Consider the following 25,620-nt stretch of genomic DNA (forward strand, 5'->3'; position numbering starts at 1 on the left):
CCAGAGCAGCGCACGAAAACACCGTTTACCTTCCCGCCGGAACGGTACCTATTTATCTACTTGCACTTTGACGTGCTTTCGAACTGCTAGGTTGGCAGGAGCTGGGACTGAACAACAGGAGCTCACCCCGGAGTGGGGATTCGAACCGCCAACCTTCTGATCGACAAGTCCTAGGCTCGGGGGGCCACCAGGTGGCGCATTGGAAGATGGCCGACAATAACATCTCTCTGACCCATACGAGGTAATTAAGAGGCTGCTATGGGAAGTATGCAGTCTTCCTACCCCCCCAAGGATATGGGGGGGGCTGCCTTGCCAGCGGTGTCCACAACGCACCCCTGGATTCGAGAGATGGGGGTGCCGGATACTTGGCACGAGCCCTCGATGAGGTCAGCTCTTCCTGACGCCGGTTCCAATCAGCACGTGCTGGCTTGCTTTAGCTCGGAATTATAATTGGAAACATATGATTGGAATGAAGCTAAAGCACATACATCAAGCAACGCTCGAGAGATAAGACTGCTGACTAATGGATCTCTGTGACCGGAGTGACGAATGGATAAGTAAATCATCTGATGAACCACCATTATGAGACTGTATGTTTGGAATGAAGGGGGGTGGAGGAAAAAACCTTTTTTTTCCTTTGTACTATGTGATATCAATAACCCTCCACCCCAGAAAGAAATAAGATCGTTGCGTTTTACTAACCACAAGCAGGAATTCAAGAACTGTGTGGGATGGATTATAGCTAAAGAGATGATTGGTAAATAATGAGAACGGAGGAAAATTTTATGACACAGTTAAAAAATGGCGTCTCGCCAAGACAGGCTTGCCTGAGAAAGAAGGACAGGGGGAGGAGAATAAGGACCATTGGAATGAGAAGGATGGTTGGAATGTGATCTTGGCCTGACAGAGCCTCCTGATATATTTGCAAGTCTGTGAAAATTAAAGGACAGACCGAAGATTAATTTTTTATGGAAGCATGGAATAGCGGCTGTCCCTGAGCGATATGATTTTTGGAGAGTACAAAACCCACACAGAGGATGCCTGTCTTTAATCTGCTTGTGAAGATTATCAGAGATCGCAAAGAAAGGAATATACGATAACAACAAGAAGATGAAGAAAGTAATAAAGGACTATCTGGATTGAACTGGATAGAACTGTTTAATTAAAGCAGCAATATAAGTGATGTTTGGACTCGTTCGGAGCTTGATGTATGGGTACCCCCAACAAAATTGAAAATTTGGCTGTATAATTTGGAACTAATGTGAATTGGATAATGTTATGTGATTGGCCTGTTAATAAAAATTATTTTTTTTTAAAAAAAGACAAGTCCTAGGCTCAGTGGTTTAGACCACAGCACCACCCGTGTCCCTAACTGTAGCCTTACATATTTTGTTGGGCTCCCTCCAGTCCCAGCCCAGCCAATGGTCAGTGATGATTGAAGCTGTTTTGACAACCTTATTTATTTACTTATTAAATTTGTATACCGCCCGAGATCTCAGGGTGGTTCACAACATTAGAGGGACACAGATTAGCCAACCCTGTTCTAGCCTATTGATCTTCAAGAGGTGGGTTGTGGACTGGCTGGATGCACCAGAGTGGTGGGAGGCACTGCATAGGAACCCCCAAGGGAAGAAGGCTCTGAGCCAGGGGATTGGACAATGTGAGGTCAGAGGGAGAAGAGGGAGCGGATTGAGAGGCGGCTGTGTCAAAAGCAGAAGAACAGAACAGGGTTTAGTGAGCAGGATCAGGCTAGGGCAGAGAGCAGCCCAGAATCAGAGTCTGGAGAGGAGGGGAGCCAAGAGGCAGAGATGAGTCAGGCTGATGAGGAAGCCAGGATTTCTCGCCCTCCTGCGATGGGCAGGTCCTGTCTCCCAGAACATGAAGAGGAATGAAGAGGGAGGAGCAAAGAGAGACCAGACAAGCAGCCTCAGGTTGCTGGGAAATGACCTGGGGGAGGAGACAGACACCTTAGAGAGTGGTGGGAAGGCCTTCAACTCTCACATCTGCCTCATTGCAACCAGACCTACTGGGAAGAGTTGCTGTGATCACTTGGCCTGAGCTTTTTAGTTAACTACACTGACACATTGTGAATTATTGCTGACTTGCTCCCAACTCCCACCTTGACACTTATGGACCAACTGTGGCACTATTCTCTCTCCCCCCACCCCATTTTTTTTCCTGAGGAAGGAGGCCTCCTCCCCCTCTCAGCTCAAATACTGGACATGCAATGCTGCTGCGCTGCTTCATGTCTTCCTTGCAGGGACAAGGGGAGGAGGCACAGTGGAGCAATGTACACACAACAGAGAAAAGGTTCACAATGCAGTTGCCACCTTTGGGCTAAGGTCAAGCTTTGCACCCTTCCTAGCTCAGAAGTGGGTCCCACGTTTCAGGCTGGGAATCCAAGTGGGTTTCAGCTCTTGAAGAACACTACTCTAGTGGGCTACATGAGGAAACACATTATGACAGGATCTCCCAGTATCCCAGTTCCAAGGGGAGCAATCACAGCCTGCCCCATACTGCATCCAGGTTTCACTAGTTTCATGCCATTTCCAAATTAGTTCCTTGGTTTATGTCATGGCAATGCACAGCACACAAGGTCGGAAGTATAATGAAGAGCAGCCTACCTTTAGGGCAAATGTCAGTGCATGGTTTACATGTCTTAATGCCGTTTTCTTCAACTTCCATCTTGGGGCTGGGACAGGCACGCACACAAGAGCTGATATCAACCACAAAGTTATCTAGAAGGAGGTAAAAAAACAGGAAAGTGTATTATTGAAAATAAAACCATCTACAAGCATCACACAATGGATACTCTGAGCATCCCTTTTTAAAACAGAGAGGTGATGGGGGAAATGGGATGTGGGTCCCGCTTTTCTGCTACTGCATTCAAGATTCATTTTTATGTATTTGTCTCAGAACTGCATTTTATCTTTTGAAGTTTTCTCTAAGCTCGCATTCTCCTGTATCCCTGTTGCTTTATGTTGTTGCTAATTTCAACATTCTTTAAAAGTTTCATTTCCCTTGAGATGCTGACGCTGTAACTCCATCTTAATGAGGTTTGTATTCTGGAAAATGTTTGAAATGTTATTTTAGCATCAAAGGATACACGGTCACAGCCAAGCTGGTATACCAACCACTGGATAAAATAAAAGATGCTTTGAATTATCTCAGTCTTATGCTCATACAGACAAAAAGGAAAGAAAGAAAAGAAGGTATCTGGATATTCAATTTTGTAGATAACGGCAATTAAATTTCAAAACAATGACCAAATGGGAATGTATATTTTTAGGCATACTAAATGTGGGATTCATTTCCACAACTAGTTAGCAAAATGCTGCTCTAGTATAAAAAAATAATAATAAACTTATGTATACCTTTTTTTAAGGTAAAGGTAAAGGGACCACCAACCATTAGGTCCAGTCGTGGCCGACTCTAGGGTTGCGGCGCTCATCTCGCTTTATTGGCCAAGGGAGCTGGCGTACAGCTTCTGGATCATGTGGCCAGCATGACTAAGCCGCTTCTGGCGAACCAGAGCAGCACACGGAAATGCCGCTTACCTTCCCGCCGGAGCAGTACCTATTTATCTACTTGCACTTTGACATGCTTTTGAACTGCTAGGTTGGCAGGAGCAGGGACCGAGCAACGGGAGCTCACCCTGTCGCGGGGATTCGAACCACCAACCTTCTGAACGGCAAGTCCTAGGCTCTGTGGTTTAACCCACAGCGCCACCCACGTCCCATACCTTTTTTTACTTAACCACAAATCATTACAACTAACTGTGTCAAAAGTCAAAGTTCCCCCTGATTCTAGCTTATTATGCTGGTGCCAACAAAGCACACCAGGTTCTGGGATCCATGGTAATATGAAGATATTGTACAGCAAGCCAGATCATTGGTTTCTCTAATCTAGTATTCTCTGCTCTGACTGGCAGTGCCTCTTCAAGCTTTTTAGGCAGGGATTTTTTCCAACCTTACAATGAAATGCCCCTTTTACTGGAAATGACAGGGATTGAACCTGATGTATGCAAAACATATGTCTATAGCTGCTTCACATAACTAGGATAGCATCTTGTACTTCTTGCACTGTTAATAATTATGTAGAAGAGAGGATTTCAGCAGGTGCTGCTTGCCATGCAAATGTGGCCTAGTGTTGAGAGTGTCAGCCTAGGACTGGAAAGACTCAGCTTCAAATGAGTAAGGAAGCTCTCTGAGTGGCCTTGGGCCAGCCACTATCTCCCAAGCTAACTTGCCTCACAGGGTTGTTGTGAATAAAAAAAATATGAGGGACAGAATAATGGGCACTGCCTTTCGCTCAATGTTCAAAACTCCCATTGTTCTGGGTGCATTTTGTGACAGGGAATTTCATTACTGCGAGCAGTTTCTCAGCTCTGGGTGCTGTACTGCACCTAAGATTTCAGATTAAAACTGCAGAGTGGAAGGAAAGGAGAACCTTTTTCTGCCTCCCCACTTCCAGCTCCTGTCTGAAGACTGGAGAGGAGACCTTCTCAAGAATATTAGGGGGGTGCGCAGGGGAAGGACTAGACCACGTGAAAAATGAACATAATAATTTAGCTGTAGTTCCTTCATTTTCAGCTTCGTATTCTTGTTATAAAAAACCGAGCCTAGACATTCCATTGTTGCGCCCATAACCTAGATTAAGGTGCCATTTAGCTCCTAGCTTTCATATCTCAGTTTCTAACACTGCTTTCAATTCTTGGATATTATTATAATACATGCACCATACGTTTCTGCTTGTAGCATGCTCACAGCTACTTATATCAGAAAAAATGCAACACAACAATGAAATTGGGAAAGATTGTCAAGAAAGAACAATTTCACACATAATATGCACATCATTCAGTGACTACACTGACAGCCACTGTGTGTGATTGCAGGTGCTGTGAAAAAACTGGGTTGTTTGTTTTGCAATGTCCATTTCTACACATCTATTCCATCACTTAAGTCAGTAGACAATTATACTAGCCCATCCTTAAGAAACTCCCTTACACAGATCCCCCCTCAATTTCTTTAATTGATGTTTAAAAGATTGTACCCTTAAACCCCAAAATATTCAAATATCAAGTATACGTAGCCCCTAAGATGTTATTGAAATGAGAACATATAATGGGTTGTTTGCATGCTTTCAGTTTACATCCACTTGCGCGGGCCTACGCAGCAACAGAACATGCTAAATGCTCTGGCAATGTGATAATGCTTGCCATCTTCACTGGCAGTGGGTGGCTGGCCTCAGGGGGTCAGAAGAAATCATCGTTAGGATCTATCAGAAAGACATTATTTTAGCCACTTACTCTGCACTACTCCCACTGGGAACAGTCCATATAAATAGTTTTAACAGTCTATACCTGAAAGGCATTTACGGTGGAGTACTTTATATTTTCAACTGACTGAAACCTCCTTGGTAGCCATTGTAATGTTGGGGGTTGGGAGCAATATTTTAATGTGCCTTGATAGCAATGAGCCTGTTCTGACTCACATTACCAAACCACACACTTGAATTTCAAGAAAAGGTCAAACATAAAAAAAATTCCACTTATGTTTGAGGGGAAATGAAAATGAGACTTTGTTTAAAGAAAGGAAATGTTAGAATCTGCTCCATATTTGACATCTGCCGCTGGATGGAAGCTGAGATTTTGACCACACAAACCAAAACATTTATCATGGATTTTTGGCTCTAAGTTATAGGGTGTTATTAAAATGTCAGCATTCAACAATGCCATTCTTAGAGTAAGTTATAACTTCCAATATATTGCTGTTGAAGAAAATAGGGTGCTTTCTCATCATTAACTTCACCGTACATTTGGCATGCTTTGCAATTATTTTTTTAAAAGACTTCTACTGTGACACTTTGAAACAGTTGCCCTTCATGGAAGAAAGGCAACGCTCCTCCTGTAACTTACGCGGGCACTTTTTGACACAAAAAGCACCATAGGTGTATTTGCCGTCTCGGTTGTTTTCCATCTGGAAGGTGGCAGGATTGTAAACTGAAGTCTGAGGACACTGCGTGACACAAGCCCCACTGTCATTAAAATTCATACAAGCCTGCAAGACAGGAAAGAACAGTTTGAATCAGAGCTTTTATCGGCATTTAATAAACAGACCCTTGACAATAACAATAGGAAATAAGTTTCTTAAGGTATTCACACTATGTAAATAATAACCTTTAGTTCCTGAGTCATCAAATTCAATTGAAGTCTAATTTGAGAAATTTAAATAATATTCTTATAACACATCATGAGGACTGCATATCACCCCCAAGTAATCAGAGGCACCATGCCCCTGAGTACCAGCTGCTGAAGATCGAGAGCTAGGAGTCCAACTTTGGGGCTTCCCAGAGGCATGCAGTTGACCACTGTGGGAACGGGAGGCCAGACCAGGTGGGCCTGTGGTCCGACCCAGCACAGCTCGTGTTATGTTTATAGGACTTAGAGCTATAAGTCTCTGCTTAGGGGTTAGGGTTTGACAGGTGTAATTGAAGAACATCGTCCATGTGATGATCATCAAGAGAGGACCTTTAAATTTTTGCTAAAGGCTGGAGAAGCTGGAACCTAAAGTGCAATAGGCAAAAGGTCCTATTCCAGTGACCTAACATGAGCAAATGGCAGGAGCTAACACCACAGTCCTTTCTGGGTGAGCAGAGGACTCTAAGGCCTAAATGCACACATTCCATAGTTGCTCTGGAGGCCTGATCCCAGCCTCAGATCACGATATTCTGTGCTGATACGCTAGTTTGTAGGATTGTGCCTTAAGTCCTCAGCACCCAGGCTGGCCCACCCTTGAGGCCGAGTGAAGCCTCAGGTGGTAGAATCCCATGGGGTGGTGCCCCTGCAGGCACTATGCCTACCCCTGCCATCATGGGGGTTGCACAGCTGTGGTAGTGGCTTCTGTTGAGATCTCGCAAGATCTCGTGGAACTCTTATGAGAGTTCCACAAGATCTTGTGAGATCCTGCCTGAAGCCACCACCACTGCAACCCTGGTAAGCAAGGCTTTGGCTGGTGGGGAGAGGCGGGCAGCACCTTCCCATTTTGATTCAGGTGGCAAAATAGGATGAACCTGTTGGCACTAGCATAAAAACAAATCTGATGCCATTGCACTGACCATTCTGAATGTGACAAGACAGCGGTAGCAATCAACCGTGTTTCTGTGGCAATGCTTATCCCTATCCTTTCCACAGTACGATGGAGGTCCTTGCAGTGATAAAAGAAAAGCTACCATCATTGTTTACTACACTGCTCAAGAGCAGAGGTTTCCATGGCAGGAGGCAATTGGGTTGTGCTGCTGGTTTAGCGGCAAGTGTCCAGTGTACTAACTGTTTGTGCTCTCCTGCTAAAGCAGACTGAGGGGATTGGGGTGCCAAGCCGTTTTCAGTAGGAATGCATGGCCTGCCGTGAACTGAAAGCAAGAGGCACTTTCTCCCTGCTGTCAACTGTCAATCCCTAAAGCTCAACAACTCTGGTCTCCCCCACCAAAAAAAGCTCAACAACTTTGGTCAATCCAATGGGTATAGTGGGAGTAGATCACAGTCTCTTGGAAGTTGGACACCCCTGGGCTACACCAATTGAAATTATAATATAATATAATATAATATAATATAATATAATATAATAATATAATAATCACACACACACCACATCAAGGTAGATTTCTGCATGGTTTATAAGTATAAAATATTAAAATATGAACTAAAACAATCCCATTAGAACAACAAAACAATTTAAAACAGGAGAGTCGGATTGAGAGATCAAGGGGATGCCTATGTAAGCAAGTTTTTCTGTTTATTGTCAGACATGCCATTGTTTAAAGCATTAGAAGCCTTCATCAGGAAACAGGGTGTCAGCTAGGACTACAGCAAAGTTAGGAAGAGTGACACAGATTTCCCTGAATCAGCTTAAGGAGCAAATGGTAAAGGCTGGTTCTGTTTAAGTGGACACCACATTGAATGTTTTGGTGAGGTAGATGCAAGGCTTTTATAATGGAACCCCTTTTAATTTAACAAGACCAATGTGTTGAATTACTGCTGAGTTATTAAAGGCACAAAATACAGTCAGAGACCTGTTTAGATCCACTTTAATTTTGACTCTCATTATTCTCTAAATACCTCTAAATCCTTGTGAGTACATTTACTGAAACATTAATGCTGCAGAGATAGGCATTGCTTTGCTTCCAAGAATGCTCACACAAATGAATACATGCCAGCACTTGTGAGAACAATGGATGATTGCCTTATCTAGCAATTTTCACAGCAGGATACTATAGGTTCGAGGAAGCAGGCATTATAGGTCAGACCATCTCTTAATGCAGCATATGCTGAAATTGCTTTAATTAATACATAACATAACTCATTTAATTCTTTCCCTCAATCTAGTGCCTTTATTCATTTTCTGCCCTGGCACCTTATCATCATAATGAATTGCTTAGTAACTATATCATAATGATGTAGAATGCTAATGATGTATAGCCCAAAGCTATGATAACCTTTCATTAAGGATCTACTAAAATCATTCTGAAGAGTTCAGCAAATTTTAAATTTGTGGCTTTAAGTATTGTTTACAAGTACTGGTAGTATATTTTAGAGCATTCCATGCTTTTGAGCTGGAGCAGAAAGGCATGTGGGCCTGGCTTCCTGTAGCATAGAAGGAGGTCTAGTTTTTTCGGCTTTGCTAATACAGCAACTTCCCATTTACATGTGCTCTGTTTGCATGTGTCACAAGCAGTGTCAGGAACCTGGAAATGCAGAGCACCCTGGAGAAGACCCTCTCCAGAGCCCAAAGAGGATGCCCTCTTCAGGCCCTGGGCAAGGTCCCCTCGTGAGCCAGAGGCCTTCCTGCCTAACAGCTGACGTGCAAGGATGGCGGCAGCCGCTTCCCCACACGTCAGTTGTGCAAGCCTTGCTGCCCCCCTGCTTATGTGAGCCAGAGGGGCAGTGGGTCTCAGCTCAGCTGATGTGTGGGGAAGAAGCTTCCCTGTGCATCAGCTGTGCAAGCCCTGCTGCCCCTCCAGGGTGCTCCCAACATACACAATTTCAGTTACACATGAGGGAGCCCAGAATGTAACCCCCATGTAAACTGGGAGTTGCCTGTACAGTCGTACCTTGGTTCTTGAACTCCTTGGTACCCATACGTTTTGGCTCCCGAGTGCCAAAAACACGGAAGTAAGTGTTCCGAATTTTGGAACGTTTTTCGGAAGCCGAACATCCTATGTGGCTTCCACTTCAGTGCAGGAAGCTCCTGCAGCCAATCGGAAGCTATGCCTTGGTTTTCAAACAGTTTTGGGAGTCAAACGGAGTTTTGGGAGTCAAACGGAGTTTGAGAACCAAGCTACGACTGTATTGTCTCTTCCGGGGCTCAGTAGAGGTAGAGGTAAGTATACTCCAGGAGCTTAGGTGATGGTGAGGAGCGTACATAAGGTGGCACTGTCTAACCTTTCCCCTGAAATGTTTTTGAGATGCACATCTAAGGTGCTATTTTCCATGTGCGTTTCTGTGGAACAGCCATACATTTGTAACTTAACAACAACAACCCTGTATTGGAATATTACAGAAAAGCTTTGTTTTCGCAAGGATTTTAGGTGGTCTGCAACAATGCTTCTTGCATGACTATGCACTCCTGTGGGCCAGGGCTGCTGGGCCTTTAAGCAGGCCTTTAATTCTGCTACTTTTGTACAGTATTAGTTTCTCACTAGTTGGTTGTATGCTGAGATGGCACAGTTGTGGGAATTTGTATCTTTAAGACAAAGCTTCAGCTGGCATTTAGAGCAGGGCGTAGAGGCTATTCTTAGGAGTTATATATTTTGCTGCCTGCCAAATACCAACTAGCCTTTTCCTTTGGTAGGAAACTGATGTGTCACCCAAACATCATGCATAGCTTGTAGAACCCCCAACAGTATATAAGTCTCAGAAGACTGCTGCTGGTCAGATCCTCAGAACTACAGAGCTTCAAAGCTTGCGAATCTCCGCACAGCCTGATCTGCATCTCCATCTTCAATAGCCATGTCTGCTGCTGACAGAGTGCCCAGCAGCTAGAGCGATATCGCCAATGCTTTGCGGCTTTCTTTGGGCTGGCTAATAAAATCTTTAGCCTCCATCCCATTTGTGTCCTTGTTGTGTTTTGAATCCAAAAAGAGCACCAGCTCCTTGACAAACCCATAGGAAATCATAACATGAATCTCTCACCATCTCATCTAGCTCGGACCCCTGATCTTAACAACAAAGGACATGCAGATATGGGGAGCTGGACCTTCCTCCTTTCCCTTCCTGGGATTCATCACCCCAGGCACTTGTTCCTGAGTCCCAGCTCAGCTCACTTCCATTCGGGTAACTGACTGCAAACTGACTGCAGAGGGGAAATGCAGAGGAAGGGCAGGTTTGCTTCCTTCGCTTATACACCCACTTTGATCTTACACACAAGGACAAGCACATACACACCCCTTTCACACACTGGTGGGGTTCCTATGATCATGCCTAATTTGGCCTCCATCATAAAAGAAATCAGGCAAATAAAAAAAAAACTTTTAGGGACACGAGGGGGAGAAAAAATACCCCTTGATAGTTAAACTACATACTGTTTCCCCAACTTTTGTAATTCCTGATTTTAAAGCCAGTTTTCTTTGGAAGAATGGGTATTGTTAGCTCACCCGTTCTTTTGATATAAAGGTGTACAGAGGACAGGAGCAAAGGAACACCTGCAAACGACAACCTTTAATTAAGGGTGTTAATTCCCTGCCATGTTCTTGTTCTGCTTTGAGTACAGTTTTGGTGACATCAAGTTAGAGCTGAAACAATTTCCCAGTTCATGCAGAGAAATTCAAAATCCAGCTCTTCTAGATTAAAATGGAAATACAATATTTGAGTCCGATTCTTCACATTAATTTTAGCTCTGAAATGCTCCATTGCATTTCCCACCTGGGAGGCTCCTAATCCTAACTTGACATGTACATACATTGTTTGGGATAAGTTCCATACAGTTTAGGCATCACATTTATTAGCAAAACTTAGTCATGGCCACCTGGTTGTTTAAGCTGGGTATACCTGACTGAGGCTGCCATCAGAAGCTCACTTAGGAGGAAACATTGTCCACAGAAATAAATTAGGCTTCCTTCACTTCCTTCACTTTTAGGCAACAGCTCTTATATTCTGTTTTTAGCAAATATGACGGATGGTGGATTTTTGGTCTGTCTTTTGTTTAAAGTCAAACTTCTGATATAAATTGCCCACTTCCTATAAATGTTAATTTTTAGGAAAGTAAAATGTATTTTCACTTAAGATAAAAATCATACCAATTAGCATATAAATGGTTTCAAATCTCTATTTGCAAATCTCATAAATGTTTCAATGGGTGAAATAAGCTGATAAGTAACGGAAATGTAATGGGAAAATATGAATGCTAAAACGGTAAGTGAATATCTTCCACTGTACATGCAGTATAATTAAAGACACACACACACATTTCCTTGGCAAGAAAGCCCAAGAATGAGCAAAGCTGCTGATAGGAAGACAGAAAGGAGTGAAGGGTGAGACCTACAAAGCAGTCGGTGTCTTTTGGTCCAGAACAGCCTCCTGCGCATTCACGGTGGCAGCATTCGCTGACGGAGCGCCCATAACACCTGCCATCACATTGCTCAGCACATACCATCTTCGTCACTGGAAAGGGCAGAGAAATCATAAACGCTATCAGCACAGAACACAAGTTCAGCCTGGACAACTGAGCAACTGTAGGAGAAAAGGGAAATTAAGGTAGGGGTCCCCAACACAAATAAATTACACCTTTGTCCGTTATTCTGTGACATGCTAACATGACCAAAACATACTTCTTTTCAGTTTAGTTAGGTGCTAAGCATTTGTACGGGGACGCGGGTGGCGCTGTGGGTAAAAGCCTCAGCGCCTAGGGCTTGCCGATTGAAAGGTCGGCGGTTCGAATCCCCGCAGCGGGGTGCGCTCCCGTTGCTCGGTCCCAGCGCCTGCCAACCTAGCAGTTCAAAAGCACCCCCGGGTGCAAGTAGATAAATAGGGACCGCTTACTTGCAGGAAGGTAAACGGCGTTCCCGTGTGCGGCTCTGGCTTGCCAGAGCAGCGATGTCACGCTGGCCACGTGACCCAGAAGTGTCTCCGGACAGCGCTGGCCCCCGGCCTCTTGAGTGAGATGGGCGCACAACCCTAGAGTCTGGCAAGACTGGCCCGTATGGGCAGGGGTACCTTTACCTTTACTTTTTAAGCATTTGTACGGTACTCTCAATGCTTAAGTGTCTGTGGCGCTTTTTGCATGGAGGAAGATTAGGAGAAAACTATAATTTGGCCACACTTCTGTGACTCCTCGGCCACCAAGCAGTCCCATCAGGTCCAGTGCTCACCAGCTGCCAGCTGCCCTAACCAAATTACTTATCACACTGTTTAATAGAGCACAAGCTATTGCAGTACAAAAAGCTGAGGTATGTTTTTTTAAAAAGGATCCTTACACCAAATTAAATGTATGCATGCGAAATATTTCAGATGTGAGTTTTATTTTATATGCATAGTACCTTGCTGTCTTATGTAACAGAACAATGCTTTTGCCTAGCATGTTAGTATTTTCACAACTAAATATTTTAAAGTTTTGCAATATTTCTTTCAACAAAAAACACACACTTCAGAATTTACTTGTCTCTACCTGAATATCATTTGATTAAAGAAATGTGCAGATCCTTAGGGGAAAATATGTGAGGACCTTGATTGCCCTGGGATTTGTTCTCCTAAGCTTAGTAGGTTTGAGGAAATCCTGACTTCTTCTTATCACCATATAGAGATGAGGAAGGCCGATTCCAGGTTCAAAAAGAAGCCCATCCTTATATGATAAGCTTATGACAGGCAAACTTATCATATATCTACCCATCTCTGTTGATGGATGCTGTTTGCCCTGCTCATGATAGCCAAGGCATGATGCCAGTTTCGGGTGACCAGTTTCAAATCATTATGGGAGCAGGGAAAGGTTCTGTTTAAAGGCAATAGGGAAACGACTGCTATTACTGCGATCCTGGAGTGTTCATGTAAGGTTAGTTCTATATTTAAAAATGTAGGAAGACACACAAACACAAGCTCATCTCTCTGAAGTGCTCAAATTATGGTGCCACCTATCTTTTCTTTTATTTGTTTTTTATAATTTTATTTCTAGTTTTCATTTATATACATTTCAATAGCTTAACAATTGTTTTAACATTTCAAACCTTGACTTCCTTCCTCCTCTTTCTGCGGTTCCTTAAATTTATTTTATCATTTCTTGCATATTCTAAATTAACTTAGCTAATTCTTTTATTCATCTATTTTGATTATATATTCTTCTGAAACTGCAGGTTATTACAGTAATCCTGCCAATGTCTTTATCTGTTTACAATTTGTTTGTAGATATTCAATAAACCATTTCCATTTTTTATAAAATGTTTGCTATCTTGATTTCTCATTCTTCCATTAAGTTTTGCTATTTCTGCATAATCCATAAGTTTTTGTGTCCATTCATCTCTCATCAGGACTTCTTCTTCTTTCCATTTTTGGGCAAGTAACATTCCTGCAGCTGTACTTGCATACATAAATCAATTTCTGTACTCTTTGGGTAGTTCTATACCTATGATTCCCAAAAGAAAAGCTTCTGGGGTTTTTTTTTTACAAATGTTATTTTAAACATCTTTTCCAACTCATTATATATCATTTCCCAGTAAGCCTTACAACAAGACCACCACATATGATAAAAAGTACCTTCTTTTTCTTTGCATTTCCAACACTTATTTGATTTTGATGTACACACAATCTACCAGGTGTTATATAGATACCATCTATGTAACATTTCAATGTAATTTTATCTTAAACCATAACATGCTGTAAATTTTATATCTGTATTGCCATCTATCTTCTGTGACAACAACGTAGCTTAGAGCTTTCGAAACTTTTCATGTTAGCAACACACATTTTAGACATGCATCATTTCACGACACAGTAATTCATTTTTACTAGCAAATCGGAGGTGAAACTAACCCCTTTCCAGCTCCGGGAGGAGCACGGGGAGCATTTGTGTGACACACCTACACATTGCTGCTGAGAGCAATGTGTCGAGACACACAGTTTGCAAAGTTTTGCCTTAGTTACTTCCTTCTTTATTGAAGGAAACCTACTTGGATATTTCCAGCTCTCTACATGCCTGACTGAGGAGAGCAGTCTGTTCACAAGATGAGAGATGCTGGCCAAGTTCATTGGGCTCAGGAAGGGATACCAGGTTGGGGACTCCTAATGCCAGTCTTAAATACGAGGCGAGCATCACAAAGCCCCTTAATTCTTCTCTGCCTTGGATTATAATTTGAGGTCCAAATCAGATTCCCTCAGGAAACAAGCAGAGCCATTTCTGCTGGTTTCTATTTATTTTTATGCAACTTGATTTATTTTTCAAACCAATCACTCAAGTCTAGAGCAAGTCACCCATCTTTACCGCTCATTTCCCCCTGCTCTGTGTAATAGGGCTTTCTAGTGAAGGCTTTTCACCCACATTATGATCCCAGAAAAGGTGTCAGGCCTCAGCAGGAGTCTGTTCTTGCTGTCAGGTTCTGAGACAAGAGCTTGATGTAGTTTTCACTGTCATTGCCTGAATGTTTTGAATAGATCTTTTATATCTATATCTTTTTGTTGGCATCCGTCTGTCTTGGGAAACAACGGAAGACGGTGGGGTGAAGTCAAACCGTTGGAGAGTTGCAGCACTTGATCTCTCTCTCTATCTATCTATATATTTATATATAAATAAAAATATATAAATATAGGGTGGTGCTGTGGGTTAAACCACAGAGCCTAGGGCTTGCTGATCAGAAGGTCGGCGGTTTGAATCCCCATGACGGGATGAGCTCCCGTTGCTCGGTCTCAGCTCCTGCCAACCTAGCAGTTCAAAAGCACGTCAAGTGCAAGTAGATAAATAGGTACCACTCCGGCGGGAAGGTAAATGGCGTTTCCGTGCGCTGCTCTGGTTCGCCACATGCTGGCCACATGACCTGGAAGCTGTACGCCGGCTCCCTCGGCCAGTAAAGTGAGCTGAGCACCCCAACCCCATCTACGACTGGACCTAATGGTCAGGGGTCCCTTTACACACACACACACACACACACACACACACACACACACACACACATATAGGGGTCCCTTTACATATATATATATATATATATATATATATATATATATATATATATATAAAACTTTAATTATAAATGCTAAATTACTTTTTAATTATTATTTATAGCTGTTCTTACTTTATCTGTAGCTGCCTCCAGTCCTTGTCAATGAAAAAGTAGGGTATGGCTAAATTAATAGTAGCTGTAGTAGTTAGGGCCAAGCTAAGGACTGATTTCAGCAAAGACAGTGAGGCAAGATACCTGTGTGAATTACTGAGCAGCAATTTGCTCAGACAGGAAACTGGCCTGGAACAACAGATTTTAAAACCCTGAAAATGTCCTCCCTCCTCCTTTAAGGGGTGCTGCAGGGAGGTCTAACAGAGGGGGAAGGAGCTTTGGAACAGTGCTCTCTGAAGCGCCTCATTCCTCCTTTAAAAGGGGCTTGGGTGAAGCTGTGAGGGTATAGGGGAGGAATGGGGAGGTGCAGAGAAAGGGGGTTTGGTTAGCTATAAAAGGAGGAGGAGGATTTGGCCAGATGCAGGAAAAGGGGCTGGGCAAAGGGGCTGCCAGCATGGGCGTAGCCAAGGGGGCGCAGACCCCCTCCCCAAATCAAGTAAATAAATTAAAATACTTAACTAACTGAGGTTCTGCCTCCCGCCAACATAAAGCTTGCACCTTCCCTACATAAATTCTCACTATGCCCCTGGCCGGCAGTCCCTAGTTATAAAATAGTCAAGAACCGTTTTAACTTCAGTATGTGTGTGCACACACGTGACAGAGGTCAGAAGACCTGAGACTCAGGTAAAGATTGCACTTAACATATGGAGCAGTAAAGTCTTTTGGAGCCCTGAGTCTAATAATAATAATAATAATTTTATTGTTTATACCCTGCCCACCTGGTTGGGTTTCCCCAGCCACTCTGGGCGGCTTCCAGCAAAATATAAAAAACAATAAAATGTCAGATGTTAAAAACTTTCCTGAACAGCCTTCAGATGTTTTCTAAAAGTTGTGTAATTCTTTATCTCCCTGACACCTGGTGGGAGGGCGTTCCACAGGGAGGGCGCCACTGCCAAGAAGGCACTTAGTGCTCTGTACCTCCCTGCCTATCACTTCCCTACGGAACAACATCATACTGGCTCCCAGTCCTGCAAAGATGCTGATCAAAAAGTTCTCTTGCTTAAAGTCCAAGTTCTCCAAAATGAAACAACACCCTACCTGAAAATTGAATCCAGAGCAGTGCACTTTATTCAGCTAATTAGCTATTGTGTTATGGGGGGGGGGGGGAGAGTGCCGTTGGGCCACAGTCATAAAATATGCAGAAGTGGCTTATACAGGTTAAACACTGCTGCGTCCCGAATTCCCAAGGTGGCTGGTGATTCAAAAATGAGCAGTCAACAGCCAAGCTGCACTCTTCAAGGTAATCATTAAATGAAACCTCCTGAACTCTCTATCCAATTTAAATATGATTCACTCTTCAATGATTCATTACATGAACAAAAAAAAAACACCAAAAAAACCCCCAACAACTCTAAAATGAATTTTCTAAAGTGTGCAGTAAGAAATTGTAAAAGCTCACTGAGGACTAAATCTTGTGTTTTGCCAATGGAAAGGTGTAACATTGTACTATAATGTTATATAAGCTTTTATAATTGATAATTAATTCCACATTTCTAGCACACCGAGTCCTTAGCAATCTTCAGCTTGCTTGTCCTCACAATGAGACAAGCCAATATTTACAGCTTGTATTTGCTCAAAGTAGCTCACAATGAGTCAGATAAATCACAATGGTTGCATTAACACTGCTTCTATTTATCTACAAATCAATGGTTTTATTCTGGGCTTTTGTTCAGCCAGAACTCACAGGAACTCAGTTCCGGCACCTCTCAGGTGCCATTGCAAGAAAGCAAGGGAGGCGTCCATGGTGAGTTCCGGCACCTCTTTTTCTAGAAAAATAGCATTGGCTTTTATTTATTTTATTTACAAGAATAAATGTACCAGCTTTCAACACACAGCTCAAAAGGCAATTCATCAAAACAGAATTTATAGCTAATCAAATAATCTAACATACATTTAAAAAATAATAATAACATGAGCTAAGGCCACCTTGCAGGATAAATTTGAATCCCCAAAGCCCTGCTAAAAATGTTTTCACCTGCTTCTGAAATACTACCAAAGAGATAGAGAACCAGATTTCCTGGGAAAGTGTGCTACAAAATTGCAGGGCCAGCACTGAAAAGACCGTGCTCTTGGTTGATGTTAACCTCATACCCCCAAAAGGATATGGCCTGTTAACCTCATACCCCCAAAAGGATATGGCCTCACCTGCTGATCAGCGCTGACGGCTGTGCACTGACCATTCATTCCTCGCTGAGAAAGAAGACTCCTAGCAAGAGACCTGACTATAGATCTCCCTTATCCAGATGTATAGGCCACTCAGAGCCAGCCCAAGACATTTTGGCACCTGAGGTGAACCACAAAGTGGCATCCCTACCCCTACCAGGCAAGAGGGCTGAGTGAATATCTACATCAAGAACAAGGGGGAACTGAAGACTGATATTGGGATCTGCTGCCCTGTGGATCATGCGGTTGCCTCACCTTGCCTTATGGATGAGCTGACCCTGAACCACTGATAGCTTGACCTTACCAGCATTCGTAAAAAACCACACCTGTAAATGTTGAAGTGCATGCTGATTGTTGGAAGCTGGGAGTGCCCTAATGGCAATAATGACACACTTCAGATGATTTCTGTGAAAATATCCTTCAATATAAGTATAAGCTGCAATCCAAAACACACAGCCAGATGGGTGGGGTATAAAATAATAATAATAATAATAATAATAATAATAATAATAATAATAATAATAATTACATACTCACAAGCCAATTTTGCTGCTTATACTAAGTTTTTGAGTCTGATTTAAACCAAAAAGGATTGTGAAGGGCTTGAAAAAGATCTCTCCAAACTGAGTGGATGGACTGTAAAGTGGCAAATGTATGCCAGTGTAAACAAGTGTAAAGTGGTGAATGCCAGCGCAAAATATTCTTAATTTCACATGTACACTCATATGAGTTTTTGGTAACTGACCATGAATAAGTGGATAGCTTGATGAAGATGTTGGCCCACTGTGAGGCAGCTGTGGAAAAGCTAAATGCCATTCTAGGGATCATTAGGAAAGGAATTGAGAGGGGCCCACTAGGGGGCGCATAGGAAGATGGCCGACAATAACATCTCTCCGACCCACGGGAGGTAATTTGGAGGCTATGTTGGGAGTAATTAGCCTCCCTACCCACTCAAGACGGTGAGTGGGGCCGTTTGCCTGCTGTGCCCGATACCACCCCCGAATTTGAGAGGGGGATGGGGGCACTAGGCACAAAAACCCTCCCGTGGGTTTTCGGCACTCCTTGACGCTATCTCTGATCTGCGCCACTAGCTGCAATAACTTCAAAAGAATTAAATTGGCACGAAGGAAATGCACATACTTCAGGAAATGAGGAGGAGTGAAGGCTGCAACAGAAGAGGTCTCTGGAAAAACAAGATTTAATTTATGAGAAGATACGTCAAGATACGGTACGGCAAATGACTGATGGGGGAGGGGGGAAAATGTTTTATTTTTTTTTTACTTATGTGATTAAACCCAAGAATCCCCTCCCTTCAAGAGTCAAAAGCCAGAAATGAGTAAGGACTTAAGCTGTGAATTTAAGGCTGTGTGGAGATAAACCTTCGAACCAAAGCATGTTTATAGAAGACTGTGGAATGTATAAGAGCTTTGTTATGACGCAGTCAAAATTCCGACGCCATTTTGGGAAGCTCTGTCGGAGGACTAAGACCGGGGGGAGAAAGAGTGAAAGAGAGCCTTTTTAAACTCCTCAAAGAGGTCTTAAGATCGACAGAGCTATAAATCTACGATGGAAAAAGTGATCTTATCTCCGAAGGTGACGATTTATGGGAACTATCTGGACTTGAGGAATGACGACGGGAAATTCACACAGGAGTATTATTGGTGTTTATCAGCTTAAGGAGACCATCAGAAGAGACCATAAAGGATTATAAAGGACAAAGAGAAAATATAAGAATAAGAAGTGATGTGGAAACAGCAAGAGAAGATTGGAAAGAACTATGAACATGTGTTTGGACTGTTGGAACATCTATTTGGACTTATTTGGACTGATTTGGACATTAATGCAGAAGTAAGGATTTAGATCAGAATCCTTCCTCGGATCTGGAAGTATGGGACCCCCAACAAAATTTAAAAATTCGGCTCTGTAATTTGGAATTTATGTGGTTTGATTTGATGTGATTGGCTGGTTAATAAAATTTATTCATTAGGAAAGGAATTGAAAATAAAAATGCTGATATTGTAATGTTGTTATAAAAAACCTATGCAGCTGCATTTGGAATGGCGTGTACAATTCTAGTCACCTCACCTGAGAAAGGATATTGTACTGTTGAAAAAAAAATAAGAAGGGGCAGCAAAAATGATAGAGGGGATGGAGCGACTCCCCAGTGAGGGAAAGTTGGAGCATTTGGGGCTGTTTAGTTTAGACCTAGCTAACAGGACCAGTGGTCAGGGATGATGGGAATTGTAGTCCCAAAACAGCTGGAGGGCCAAGTTTGGCCATCACTGGTTTAGACAAAAGGCAAGTTGGCTACCAACTTGGATGGCTTTTAAGGAAGATGGGAGCTGTCAGTGACTAATAACTACGATGGCTAAGCTCTGCCTCCATGGTTGGAGGCTGAATGCACTGAATACCAAGTGGCTAGAAACTGTGGGAGGAGAGAGCGCTGCTCAACACAGGTCCTCCTTGTGAGTTTCCCACAGGCATCTGACAGAATGGTGGATCAGGTGAGCCTGCGACTTGACCCAGTGGAACTCTTCGTATGCTCTTAACCAAGTCCCATTGAACCCATAGGGGCTGACCTTCAAGTGAAAATATGTAGGGTTGTGTCAGCTTTTCTGTGATGAAAAACACTGATAGTGGATTTGGTGGCTTAAGTCAACATAAATACAAAATGTCAAAGAAGATGAACCGCTACAAAAGCTATGGAACTGCAGCTCCTGGTGATATTTATTTATTATTTATTATATTGTTTAAATTTATATGCCAGCTTTCCTCCTAAAGGAGCCCAAGGTGGCAAACAAGAAGAGACCAAACACTGGCAACCTCTAAAACCTCTTAAAATAGTTCTAGTACAGATGCAGACTGGGAAAGATCTGTCTCAACTTCAAAGGCTTGCTGAAGGAGGAAGGTGTTCACTAGGTGTCAAAAAGACAACAGAGGTGGAGCCCCGTCTAATATTGAAGGCGTGCTATATCTATGCCATGCAAGTTTCTGCACTTTCACACACATGCTGAACCAGATCAGCATTTTTTGAATTTAATTCAATAAGTTAATCCAAATATTGCATTGGTTGAAATTCCATAAAAGCAGATATCAGTTACATGTTTTATAACACAAAACATTTTATAGCATTTTGTAATATATTGATGGATATAGATTAAGAGTGAATTGCATTTGGATAATAACCATCCAAGCTAAATTCATGCTGATACAATTTTAGAATATTAAAAATGGAAGAGAGGGGCATATACAGTAACACAGAATGACATTTAACTGTAACTTACCATTTTTAAAAAACAAATATAGCCCTCTTCAGATGTAGCTCACCTTACAAATGTGCATATTTTGAACAGACTTTGAATAAAAATTGCCTGCCCTGAAAGAGCCAGTTTGTACTCTGGGGCTCATCCTGCATCCATGTTTGTCACCGGAGGCCCAGGGGACCTTGGTGACTATAAGTGCCTTCTACTAGATTTAGCAGGTTTGGAAGAAAACACAACAAAATTCAGTATTTGATAAGAAATGAGATGTCATATACAGATTAGATATGACCTGTGGCTAATGTCATGTGCACATCACTTCCCAAACCAGTAGTGAGAACATCTTGGATGCAGAGTAATCAGGAGTATATACAGAACCATACACTAGGAATCGAAGGGACATGGTATCTCTGAGCACATGCTCAGCTCAGGAATTGTGATCAGTACCAGAACCAAGCTCACAAGTCTTTTCACACAAAAAATAAGATTCCTGGTTGTTCCCACTCATTTTCAACAACCTGACCTAAGAGGGCAAGGGTGAAATGTTTGTTGTTGTTGTTGAACTCAGAAACCCTTGTCTGCAAATCACTCAGATATCTGCCAGTAGATCCTGATCGACCTTCTACACTCCCATTCCCTAGGATAAATGAAAATTTGACTTGCAACCCACACAGGGACTGTGTCAATCTTCACAAGAACTTCTCCCTAACCAACTGAATTAGCAAGAAGAATGTGGGAAGCACAGCAATTGCAGGGGGGAAGCTGCGACAGTGGTGACAAGCCGATATGCTCGTTGCTATTAAGTACCTAGTCCCCATCCTGTTTTGGCACTGCTATCGTGGGGGAATCTACCAACGGGGAACACCAGGACATCCAGCATTTAAAGGAATGGATGACTGTTGTCCCAGTAACCTCTCTGTTCCTAAAGTAGCTATGATGAAAGTTTTCTGCAATTGTGCCATTTGTGTGAGTCCTCTCTTGTTGTGATTCCCCCTGCCCCGCCAACTGTGTGTGTGTCATTTGTGACAGCATTTTCCTTTCCGAGAATGCTAAGGATTGTGTAACCCAGGCTTCCTCAACCTCGGCCCTCCAGATGTTTTGAGACTACAATTCTCATCATCCCTGACCACTGGTCCTGCTAGCTAGGGATCATGGGAGTTGTAGCCAAAAACATTTGGAGGGCAGAGGCTGAGGAAGCCTGGTGTATCCCATCCTCCCCTATTATGTGTAAATGGAATTGAAATGGAATCTTAGGCAAGGCACCTTCTTCCATTTTCTGTGGAGACCTGTAGTGGAAAAATCTGCACTTCTATAGCTGAATAAATCAATGGAGGGCATCTCTAGAGTCAGACATGCTGTCCCTGCATATATGTGTGAGGTTAGTGGGGGAACACATGGCGAATGGGCCAGATCACCATTGTCTGAAACAAGCAACTGAGCATTTAAGAATCTGGTGCTTGGGAATTATGGTACATGTGCTCTTAAGCATAGAAGCCAATTGCTAGGGGCTGAGGTCCCTTCTCCCCCCTAAAATATTTAAGGGGGCCAGCCCCCCACAAAGTTAATGGGCATTGCCATTCAAATGGTGTGTGTGTGTGTGCTGTGTCTTGTGATTGATTATGCAGGGTAGGACTTACCCCCCCCCCCATATTTGGTACCTCTGCTCTAAAGTGTTTTCTGGATGGCAACCTGACAGAAGGAAATCTCTTCCCACCCCCAATTGCCAATTTGTTTTGTTTTGTTTTGTTATGGGCTAGCAGCTGCATTTACGAAAAGTAGTCGGAATGGTGGGTGGCATTGTTTGGTTACACAGTTGCCTGCAATTAATCACTCTAAATGTTTCCTTTCATTCGCCATTACAGGGAATTGTAAATCTACCAAAAGGGGGAGAAATGGGAAATAACTGAAATCAATAAGAAAGCCTTATGAACATGTAAAGTTATTAGTGAAATACAAGGGTTTTAATTAAAGATGCCAATGTTTTGTTAAAATGCCAGGTTTCCATAATTGATCCACAGCTGCTGAATCGGCTTTTTCTGTTTTTGTGTCCCACCAGCTCCCATTTGCACCTTGCTGCTCTTATTGATTCCTTTCCCTCTGCCCTTGGACAATTCTCTATTTTTAAGCAACAAAATATTAATTCTTAATCCCGGAGCTGTTTATATAGGCATGTAAAGGTCTTGTTGTTTGGTTGTGTGTGTGTTCAATCAAGAGCAGCTATTGCCTACAAAGTAATAGTTGCTCTCTCCGAATATCTTAATTATTTCCCAGAGATGACGTCAGTGCCTGTCAGGCTAAGGCCCAGATATGAGCTTCAGGAACTTGTGAAGAGGTGAGCCTTATGAGGCCTCTGGATTCTTTTTCACTTCAGATTTACGCATGAGCCCACACACCACTTTCAGACCCCTCCTGAGGACTTTCCCAAGAGCGACGGCAATACCAGCAGGAAATTACATGTGTACCAGGAATCATGGTTTTTTGAATAATTTTCCATCAAGAAATGATGCTCTATGAATCACTTGCTGCCAATTAGAAGACCCCATAGGAGTTTTCATTGGCTGCAGTGCAAATGACAGGAGGGCGGGGGCATCATTTCCTACTGAGCACCAGTAAATCCCCAACAGGAACACACCCCATGTCTCCCTTGCCACCAAGGAGAAGCTCCACAGGTCTTCTGCTGTGTTGATGGGAACCCCTCCCCAAGGCAAGTCTTTCTTTGGAGGGGGAGGGCTTGAGGAAGGGAAAAGGCTGGGAAGGGAGAGCTGTGAGCAAACTGGACTTTTGGAGTATCAGTTTTTCACATCAAGCATTACCAAAGCCCTTTAAGGCTTTCTGAATGATCAAAATTCTCATCCAAAACTTACAGTTTATTTTGGGGGTGAAGAGGAAGGGTGAGGAGCATTCCAAGTTTAACTTACAGCATACAAATGGTACAGAAACAAGAGTTGCTGTGCAACTTTCCTTGGATAGGGGAAAGTCTACTTCTACTAGATGAAGAATGTTAAAGGTGAATTTAATCAATTGCACAGAGTGATATGGAAAGCTGCACCAGTGGAACTTCCTGCCTCTGTTGGAGTTCTCAAGGGATCAAACTGATTTAGGAGTGGCGCTGCAGTCTAAACCACTGAGCCTCTTGGGCTTGCCGATCGGAAGGTCGGCAGTTCAAATCCTCGCAACAGGGTGAGCTCCCATTGCTCGGTGCCTGCTCCTGCCCACCTAGCAGTTCGAAAGCACATCAAAGTGCAAGTAGGTAAATAGGTACCGCTCCAGCGGGAAGGTAAACGGCATTTCCGTGCACTGCTCTGGTTTCGCCAGAAACGGCTTAGTCATACTGGCCACATGACCAAGAAGCTGTCTGCAGACAAACACCGGCTCCCTCGGCCTATAGAGTGAGATGAGCGCGCAACCCCAGAGTTGACTGGACTTAACTGTCAGGGGTCCTTTACTGTGATGGCTTTAGAGGTTGCTCGTGCGTAAGTTACCGCCGCTCTGGGCTTGGTTGCCTGGTTAAACCGTTTCTGTCTGGACAGCCATCCACTCTGTGGCTGTTCAGTCGCTGGCAAAATCCGTCAGTGGGCGTTTCTTGAACCTCTTCCAGCAAAGAAGCTCTTTGACGCCAAGTCGCCGCCTACTCTCCCTGCGCGGAAGTCTTCTGCGCAGGGTAGGTGTGGGCAGCGGAGGACCTGTGCTCTCCTCGCTGGTCTCCTGCGAAGAGTCCTGGAGCCTCCCCTCTGCTTCCCCCATCAATCCCTGGTGTTGTGCTGATTTTCTTCCCCCGCCGGAGACCTGCCTCTCCCCTGCTTGCCCCCCCCAGCATCGCTGTGGAGCCTCGCCTCCTCCTCTAGCTCCGATGGCAGTTCCCTGACATCCATCTCCCCCCCAGAACCCCCTCCGCCCCCGGCCCGACCTTTCGATCCAACTTCGTCCCTGTCCTCGGCCGACGATGCAGGGAATCCCTGGAAGGAGCTGTCACCATCCTCAGAGGATTCAAAACCCGCTTCCCACCCGCTCTGATCTCTCCCCGCGGGGTGGGCCTCCCAGTCTGGATCTTCCCTCTCCGACGCTTCTCCTCCCTCCTCTTCGGAGGCCGGAAACCCCTCAAAGTCCTCCTTGTCGTCTGTGGTGCCAAATTGCTCCTCCCAGAATCTCGCTGGTGGTTTTGGTTTGTGTGGGAACCAACTGTGGAACTCTTCCACTAGATACCTATCATTGATCGCCTCCGCGGGAACCCACGTGTCTTCTGATCGGGGTTCTCCCTCCCAAGCTACCAAGTACTCCACCTTGCGCCCTCGCCACCTGGAATTGAGTATTTCCGTGGCTTGGTTGTGGTGTTCCCTCTCCTCTACCTGCGGGTGTGTGGTGACTTCTCCCTCCCGTCCCGGGAATTCCCGCCCCTCCCTGTACGGAGAGAGTAGGGACCTATGGAATACCGGGTGTAACTTCATGCTGTCAGGCAGCTTGAGCCTGAATGCCACCGGGTTCACTTGCTGTGTTACCTCAAAAGGTCCCAGCCGCCTCGGCTGCAACTTCTTGCACCCTCCCTTAAAGGGTAACCCTCGGGTTGACAACCACACCCGGTCTCCCACCCGTATGGTCTCCCCTTCCCGACGGTGCTTGTCTGCCTGCCTCTTGTAAATTTCCTTGGCCCGCTCCAAATTCATCTGGAGTTGCTGGTGCAAGGCCTCCATTTCTTCCACAAACTGCTCTGCTGCAGGTACGCTCCACCCTTCCTCCCCCCTCCCCGGGAAGGCCCTGGGGTGACACCCATAATTGGCCATGAACGGGCTCATTCCCGTGGACACGTGTTCAGCGTTATTGTACACAAATTCAGCCAGCGCTAGTTTCTCTACCCAATCGTTCTGTCTCTCGCTGACGTAGCAGCGTAGGT

At 43.9% G+C, this 25,620-nt stretch overlaps 1 protein-coding gene across 5 annotated transcripts in view; it reads right to left on the reverse strand.

The window, feature by feature from the left end:
* Positions 1-25,620, reverse strand: part of ERBB4 (erb-b2 receptor tyrosine kinase 4) — a 799,874-nt gene that overhangs the window by 202,173 nt on the left and 572,081 nt on the right. For all 5 annotated transcript variants that reach the window (XM_083626464.1, XM_083626462.1, XM_083626465.1 and 2 more), the window contains 3 exons: positions 11,538-11,656; positions 5,918-6,059; positions 2,625-2,738 (listed from right to left, as the gene is read on the reverse strand). In XM_083626464.1, the coding sequence (XP_083482590.1) occupies positions 2,625-2,738; positions 5,918-6,059; positions 11,538-11,656 (375 nt within the window). The remainder of the gene's footprint in view (positions 1-2,624; positions 2,739-5,917; positions 6,060-11,537; positions 11,657-25,620) is intronic.

This window comes from Podarcis filfolensis, assembly GCF_964270895.1.
Source record: "Podarcis filfolensis genome assembly, chromosome: 1".
Taxonomy (NCBI): domain Eukaryota; kingdom Metazoa; phylum Chordata; class Lepidosauria; order Squamata; family Lacertidae; genus Podarcis; species Podarcis filfolensis.